At 47.3% G+C, this 8547-nt stretch overlaps 1 protein-coding gene across 1 annotated transcript in view; it reads left to right on the top strand.

Moving 5' to 3' along the window:
• Positions 1-2348: 2348 nt before the first annotated feature.
• The window catches only part of RPS3 (ribosomal protein S3), an 18931-nt gene continuing 12732 nt past the window's right edge, over positions 2349-8547 (top strand). The window contains exons 1-5 of the mRNA XM_014962213.1: positions 2349-2447; positions 3733-3863; positions 4105-4198; positions 5696-5790; positions 8090-8277. Of these exons, the coding sequence (XP_014817699.1) occupies positions 2418-2447; positions 3733-3863; positions 4105-4198; positions 5696-5790; positions 8090-8277 (538 nt within the window). The 5' untranslated portion in view covers positions 2349-2417. The remainder of the gene's footprint in view (positions 2448-3732; positions 3864-4104; positions 4199-5695; positions 5791-8089; positions 8278-8547) is intronic.

Raw genomic sequence — 8547 nt, 5'->3', positions numbered from 1 at the left:
ACCCCCCCAACTCTCTCAGCCTGTCCTCAAGCAGCCTCCAGCCATCTCCGTGGCCTCCTGGCCCTACTCCAACCAGTCCATGTCCCTCCTGTGGCCTCCTCTGGCCCCACTCCAACCAGTCCATGTCTCTCCTGTACATCTTCTCGAAGCTTGTATGGATTGGTAGATCTCCACCACATTTTATCTTTCCCAGGTTGAGTGCCAACCTGCACAGCTTATTTCATGCAGAGCTGAAAGAATTTCTTACTCATATCTAATCAAATCTCCCCTCATTCAGTTTAAAACCCTTCCCCTCGTCCTGTGGTTCCACTCCCTCATCAAGAGTCCTCCCCAGCTTTCCTGGAGCCCCTTGAGGGACTGGAAGGGGCTCCAAGGTCTCCCCGGAGCCTTCACTTCTCCAGGCTGAACCCCCCCAACTCTCTCAGCCTGTCCTCAAGCAGCCTCCAGCCATCTCCGTGGCCTCCTGGCCCTACTCCAACCAGTCCATGTCCCTCCTGTCTCGAAGCTTGTATGGATTGGTAGATCTCCACCACATTTTATCTTTCCCAGGTTGAGTGCCAACCTGCGCAGTTTATTTCACAGAGAGGTCCTCCCAGTCCTGTAACCATCTCTGCTCTGACCCTCTCCCAGGTTTGCTCTATCCTTTTGGAGAGAGAGGATCAGACATGCACAGTGGGCACACCACAGCATTATCTACAGAGCCATGATTTGATAATTAATTAAGTTCTGACATTTAATGTCTTATTTTGCTGCACAGACCCCTGCAGCATCCATGTAAGGAGCAGAGCTGTGCAGTGCCCCTGCCTTTGCCCATGGCTGCTCAGTTTCTTTAAAGGTTTGGGCAATGCTATCCAGAAGAAGCCTTACAGAAAGCCAAATAGCTGATTTCAACCTTTTTGCCCTTATTCCCCTGTCTTCTGGCTGCTTTCTGGGTGGTTTGCAAGGAAGGACTTCCCTTCACTGACTCTTCCCAAGCAGAATCACAGAATCATGGAATGATATGGGGTTAGAAGGGACCTCTGGAGATCATCTACTCCAACCCCTCTGCAGGTCCACCTGGAACAGGTTGCACAGGAACTTGTCCGGGTGGGGTTTGATCATCTCCAGAGAAGGAGACTCCACCACCTCTCTGGGCAGCCTCTGCCAGGGCTCTGCCACCCTCAAAGTGATGAAGTTCCTCCTGCTGTTGAGATGGAACTTCTTATGTACAAGTTTGTGCCCATTTCCTCCTGTCCTGTCCCTGGGCACCACTGAAAAAAGCCTGGCCCCATCCTCCTGACACCCACCCTTGAAGGATTTAGAGGTGTTGATCAGATCCCCCCTCAGCCTTCTCTTCTCCAGACTAAAAAGACCAAAGTCCCTCAGCCTTTTCTCAGCAGAGAGATGCTCCAGGCCCCTAATCATGTAGTAGCAGTCCATATTTACCCACTAGTGTTTTCATGTATCAGTTCTACCCGTTATTATGATTTCTAATTGAAATGGCACAACCAAACCCTTGTAACCCCCTACAATCCCTGACCTGTTTAAAAAATAGTTGCCACTTTCCCCATCTTTGGCCACCGCAGATATTTCAAGCGAGAAATCCCATTCTGCTGTTACTAATTTCAGACTTCAGAGGTGATGATACCATCATAGGAGTCAAAAAACCCCAAAGAGGGACTGCCCTGTCCTATTTACTGAATAATTTATCTTGTAGTGAGGCACCACAGCCCTGTTGCTTGAGATGCTGCGGAAACAGTAGGAAAGACCTGCAATAGTTTTAAGTTTAGAGTTAGCTATCGTCTGCATTTACAGTTAACAGTAAACAGTTAATAGCTATTGTTAAAATTTACTTAAAGCAGTGAGTTACAGGATAATAGTACAACGTCCTCTGAAAGCACAGGGGTGTTTCCCTGGACATAGCCAAATAGCCTGTCCGTGCTTTTTCACACCTTTTTCCTGATGGGTGTTTCCTTCATCTTTGACTGCCTAAAAAAGGGGGTTAAAAGGGCAGAAGTAGCCTGTTAGGAGAGGGGCTCTGTCACTGCCCTCACCTCCCACCGCCCCTCGAGCTGTGCTCCCCTCACACCTGGGGTGGCCGTGAGGGGAAGGCCTCTTTACCACCACAGTGGGCCTCCACGTAGCAAATCGGGATGGATTACCTCGCTGCCAACTTCTGTACCCGTTTATAGCGGTTTTATAGCCATTTTTATGCCGACTGCGGGCGTTCAGAGCAGCCTGGCAGGGCGGAAAATCCTCACTGACAGGGGAAGGGTTAAGCCTCCCCAACATGGCGGCGCGCTAAAGACTACATTTCCCATCGGCCCCCGCCCACCGGCCCACGTGATCCCACCGGCCCAATGGGGAGCGGCGGAAGGCGGATATAGCCCTCCCTTCCGGGCCTGCTCCTTCCTTTCCGCCGGGCGGCGCGGCTCAAGATGGCGGTGCAGATCTCCAAGAAGCGCAAGGTGAGAGCGGCCGCGTCGCGGAGCCCCTCCATATCGGCGGGGTCGTACCCGGGACGGCCCCGGGCTTCGGCGGGGCGGGACAACGGCGAGGGGATGGCGGCGGATGCGGGAGGATGGCGGCGGATGGGGCTCGGAGGCTCGGCGGGGAACATGGCGGCGGGAGGCCGGGGTGAGGGAGCGGGCCCCGGGGCTGAGGGGAACCGTGCTTTCCCCCCCGCCTCAGCCCTTTTATGGGGCTCGCACAGGGCTCTGGGCTTGTGTGCGGAGGGGAGGCAGGCAGGGGTTGTGCTGAGGGGCGCGGAGCGACGCTGGAAGCTGAGGGATTTGCTTGGTTTTTACTTTTTCTATCAGTGGAGAGAGTTTGGGTTTAGTGACTCCCCCTTTTTATAGGTCACCGAGGCCGGGAGGGTGCTGTCTTGGAGAGGGAGGGAGAGTTGGGGCCTGTGCACTATCAGGGTGGAAGCGGGAGCCTTAGCAGCAGGCCCCTGTGAGGATGGTAAAGGAATATTACCCTGAGATGCTTATACTCCTAATTATTTTGCATAAATTCTTGTTGAATCAAAATACCACCACGAGCTCTGATTTCAGCATGTAGTGTGGCTGTAGTCAGTGGTGTAGGCTCCTGCTGGAAGCGAGTTGTCTCTGGGAACTTCAGGAGAGGCTTTTATTTTTCCCTGCTGCTGCTTTTTCCTCTCTGTGAGGGGAGAGTCTTCAGGATGCACCCAGGGATCAATTCCACCCAAACTCAGACTATGAAAACCTGATGTTAAGGCTTAGTGCTTCAACAGAGCTTGACTTGGAGCCCCTCTTGTATGAGGACAGGCTGAGAGAGTTGAAGTTTTTCAGCCTGGAGAAGAGAAGGCTTCAGGGAGACCTTACAGCAGCCTTTCAGTACCTGAAGGGGCTACAGGAGAGATGGGGAGGGACTCTTGATCAGGGAGGGGAGCAATGGGATGAAGGGTAATGGTTTTGAAGTGAGAGAGGGGAGATTGAGATTAAATACTAGAAATTAATTCTTAACTGTGAGGTTGGTGAGAACCTGGAACAGGTTGCCCAGAGAAGCTGTGGCTGCCCCATCCCTGGAGGGGGTCAAGGGCACGTTGGAGGGGGCTTGGAGCAACCTGGTCTGGTGGGAGGTGTCCCTGCCCAGGGCAGGGTGGTTGGAAGGGACCTTAAAGATCATCACCTTCCAACCCCTCACCCTATGACTTGGTCTATGGAAGGGACCTTAAAGATCATCCTTTTCCAGCCCCTTATCCTATGACTTGGTCTGTTTGTTTTTCAGTTTGTCGCCGACGGTATCTTCAAAGCCGAACTGAACGAGTTTCTGACTCGTGAACTGGCTGAAGATGGCTACTCCGGCGTAGAAGTCCGGGTCACTCCAACCAGGACTGAGATTATCATACTTGCCACCAGGTAACTGAGATCCTGCTCTTGACTCACAGGCTGTAAGGGATGCTCAAGTGTAAAGTGGTAAATATTATTACAAGAAGCTACTTGTGAAAGAGATCCTGAAGTGATCTTTAGTGACGCAGCAACGTTACAACTCCTAGATAGTCTGGAAGCTCTTTGGGGCATCTACAGGCTCAGACTTGAAGACATTTTTTTAAGTTGGAAACATTTTTTTTAAGTTTTTTAAGTACTTTCTTTTTTCCAGAACCCAGAATGTCCTGGGCGAGAAGGGACGCCGCATCCGGGAGCTGACGGCTGTCGTGCAGAAGAGGTTTGGCTTCCCCGAGGGAAGCGTTGAGGTAAAACTCTCTTGGTTCAAACAGTAGTAGGTGGGTTGTGCGGTGGGTTTTTTGGCTCTGCCTGGGTGCTGTCAGCTGAAAGGTGGTTTGACTTGAAGGTAACTTGGGGTGTGTTTAACCTGTTCTCACAAAACACTCTTGCACTGAAATACAGATTGTTTTGGTATTTTGAGTGCTGTCACTTCAGCTGGTTTTCTCTGATTTCCCAACAAGGAGGAAGCAGGTGAAACTTGACTTATTTGTAAATATTTTATAGAGAATGCTGCTCTCCCAATATTGATATGATATTTAATGTTTGGGTTTCATGTGTTACTGTTAATTAGTTCATAATGCCTCTCTCCTTATAAAGAGACTGTTCTGGTGCAAAAGGATCTTTGAGATTTTTGAGTGTGATGCTGCAATGAAATAGACAGTAAACTGATACACCAGTAATTTCTGGTCTTTTAACATTTGAAATCTGGTGTCTTTCCTCTCAAACAAATTGAGGGGGAGGGAATGTGTGGCCTGGAGTATGGTGCTCACATTTATTCCTGCTCAACCAGTGTTGCTGGATCACGTTATACAGTGAAGATGGCTAATTATCACCAGCAAATGCTTAAACATCCTCAATGGCATTAACTCTGATGGAGGGCATCATAAGTTGTGAGCTCTGGGAATATCATGTGCCTGATTTTAAGTGTCTTCTGAAGCATCAAACTTTGTTCTCTTGGAGGGAGGTGTTAAATTTAAGACACCTCGCTCTCCCAGCTTTCAAAAATCAAACCTTTTCTTAGGTTTGATGTTGAGCAAACTTGGGTAACTGATCTGTTGTAAAAATTGTGTCCCAATTCTTTTGATTGTCTGGGTCCCTCTTGCCAATGATAGCTAATGTTTTGGGGCTGTTTGAAGCAGTGGATCACGTTATACAGTGAAGATGGCTAATTATCACCAGCAAATGCTTAAACATCCTCAATGGCATTAACTCTGATGGAGGGCATCATAAGTTGTGAGCTCTGGGAATATCATGTGCCTGATTTTAAGTGTCTTCTGAAGCATCAAACTTTGTTCTCTTGGAGGGAGGTGTTAAATTTAAGACACCTCGCTCTCCCAGCTTTCAAAAATCAAACCTTTTCTTAGGTTTGATGTTGAGCAAACTTGGGTAACTGATCTGTTGTAAAAATTGTGTCCCAAAGGAGGTTCTTTTGATTGTCTGGGTCCCTTTTGCCAACGATACCTAATGTTTTGGGGCTGTTTGAAGCAGCAGCTCTTTGAGACTGCACCATGGATGTTTTAAAAGTCTCCTGACTTTCTGTGGAGCATCATTTTTGGTGTGTCTCAGCTCTGCCAAGAGTAGGAGGGAGGCACCAAAAGCGTTAAGGGAGTGTAGTGTCCGAGGATAAAGCTTCTGTGTGTAAATTAGGATGGGGCATAGAGTAGTATGAAGCCCTTGTGTTCTGTTTTATTAAAAGTAGCTTGAAATACAGCCCTGTTTCTGAGTTTACTTCTGTTCCTTTGTAGCTCTATGCCGAGAAGGTGGCCACGAGAGGTCTGTGTGCGATCGCTCAGGCAGAGTCCCTGAGGTACAAGCTTCTGGGAGGTTTAGCAGTGCGTCGGTGAGTAGAGCAAGTTGAACGGTTCTGTGGAGCATCATTTTTGGTGTGTCTCAGCTCTGCCAGGAGTAGGAGGGAGGCACCAAAGGCGTTAAGGGAGTGTAGTGTCTGAGGATAAAGCTTCTGTGTGTAAATGTGGAAAGACTAACTGAACTGGGTGTAGGATGGGGCATCGAGTAGTATGAAGCCCTTGTGTTCTGTTGTATTGAAAGTAGCTTGAAATACAGCCCTGTTCCTGAGTTTACTTCTTGTTCTGTTTTATTAAAAGTAGCTTGAAATACAGCCCTGTTTCTGAGTTTACTTCTGTTCCTTTGTAGCTCTATGCCGAGAAGGTGGCCACGAGAGGTCTGTGTGCGATCGCTCAGGCAGAGTCCCTGAGGTACAAGCTTCTGGGAGGTTTAGCAGTGCGTCGGTGAGTAGAGCAAGTTGAACGGGATGGCACAGTGAGGAAATGTGGGATTCAGATTCCATTTTAAAAAAAACAAAACCCACAACTCCTTGCCAGCTCATCTGTGGTTTGAAAATTGAACCTGATAACGCTGCTCTTGGAAAGGGCAGTTCATATTTTTGATAATTCTACCATATAGAAGCTTTTTCTGTAATACATGGTTACTTTTGATAGTAATTGCTACTGGGAGGTTTAGCAGTGCGTCGGTGAGTAGAGCAAGTTGAACGGGATGGCACAGTGAGGAAATGTGGGATTCAGATTCCATTTTAAAAAAAACAAAACCCACAACTCCTTGCCAGCTCATCTGTGGTTTGAAAATTGAACCTGATAACGCTGCTCTTGGAAAGGGCAGTTCATATTTTTGATAATTCTACTATATAGAAGCTTTTTATGTAATCACAGAATCTTCTAGGTTGGAAGGGACCTTAAAGATTATCTTGTCCAACCGTCAACCTAACTGACAAAAATAGACACCCATAATAATACATGGTTACTTTTGATAGTAAGTGCTGCCCTTTAGGTGAAAAAATTTTTCCTAATATCCAGCCTGAACCTCCCCTGGCGCAACTTGAATTCAAGTTGCAATTCAAGGCGCAATTCAAATTCCATTTAAAAAAAAAACAACAAACACAACTCCTTGCCAGCTCGTCTGTGGTTTGAAAATTGAACCTGATAACGCTGCTCTTGGAAAGGGCAGTTCATATTTTTGATAATTCTACCATATAGAAGCTTTTTCTGTAATACATGGTTACTTTTGATAGTAATTGCTAGGAAATGTTTCAGACATAAAAGTTGAAGTCTTAGTGGATCAGATCACCAGTTTTCTGCCTGGTGTGTATAAAGCTTGTGTTTATTTACTTGTAAATAAACAGGTGGAAGAGTGAAATGTGATTTCAAGCCTTCTGGCTGAATTGCAGTTGAGGTGACAGTGGCCTTGCTCCCTGCATCCCTTCAGTGATGATAAGATGACCTGGCGCAACTTGAATTCAAGTTGCAATTCAAGGCGCAATTCAAATTCCATTTAAAAAAAAAACAACAAACACAACTCCTTGCCAGCTCGTCTGTGGTTTGAAAATTGAACCTGATAACGCTGCTCTTGGAAAGGGCAGTTCATATTTTTGATAATTCTACCATATAGAAGCTTTTTCTGTAATACATGGTTACTTTTGATAGTAATTGCTAGGAAATGTTTCAGACATAAAAGTTGAAGTCTTAGTGGATCAGATCACCAGTTTTCTGCCTGGTGTGTATAAAGCTTGTGTTTATTTACTTGTAAATAAACAGGTGGAAGAGTGAAATGTGATTTCAAGCCTTCTGGCTGAATTGCAGTTGAGGTGACAGTGGCCTTGCTCCCTGCATCCCTTCAGTGATGATAAGATGACGAGTCAGAAGGGAGTGGCTCTTGTTGCGATACCTCCGTGGTGCCACGTTCTGTGATGCTGCGCGTGGTTCTTCAGCAGGAACATCCCGTCAGCATTGGATGATTTAGAGGCATTTGTCTGAGAAGGGATGAGGAGCTGTGCTCCTGACGTGGGTCTGTTGGCCACCTTCAGCTTTGGAGCTGCTTTTTTATTACAAAGAATATGCACTTTTCACTCTTTCCACACTCTTACAAGGCCCATAAGTCACCAGAGTTCTGTTACGCTGGGTTTAACAGTTCTAAAATGGTGTGAAGATTTTTTTTTTTGTTGCTTTGTGTAGCGTTGACAGAGCTTTGGGTGTGCATTGAGAAGGCTTTTTAGCAAAAACCAGTTGAATTGTCGCTGCCTGTGCTTGAAATTGGTGTAAAAAGCCTCCATGGATTTGGCAGAGCGGGAGTAACGCTGTGGCTGTTGCTTTTTTCTCACCCTGCAGAGCCTGCTATGGTGTCCTCCGCTTCATCATGGAGAGCGGTGCCAAGGGTTGTGAGGTGGTTGTGTCTGGCAAACTCCGAGGTCAGCGTGCCAAATCCATGAAGTTTGTGGATGGTTTGATGATCCACAGTGGAGACCCGGTGAATTACTACGTCGACACAGCCGTGCGTCACGTCCTTCTCCGGCAGGGTGAGTGCAAGTCCTTCTGCAGCTCTATCAGTGCTTCAGAGCCAGAAGATCACAGAATCTTCTAGGTTGGAAGGGACCTTAAAGATCATCTTGTCCAACTGTCAACCTAACTGACAAAAATAGACACCCACACAACAAACAAGGAGCACCATCACTAAACCATACCTCCCAGCACTACATCAACCCGTCTTTTGAACACCTCCAGGGATGGTGCCTCAACCACCTCCCTGGGCAGCCCATTCCAATGGCTGATAACCCTTTCAGTGAAAA

The sequence above is a fragment of the Calidris pugnax genome, unplaced genomic scaffold (genome assembly GCF_001431845.1).
Source record: "Calidris pugnax isolate Ruff unplaced genomic scaffold, ASM143184v1 scaffold724, whole genome shotgun sequence".
Taxonomy (NCBI): Eukaryota; Metazoa; Chordata; class Aves; order Charadriiformes; family Scolopacidae; genus Calidris; species Calidris pugnax.
Note: the sequence above shows the minus strand (reverse complement) of the source record. Positions and strands in the feature narration are given on the sequence as shown.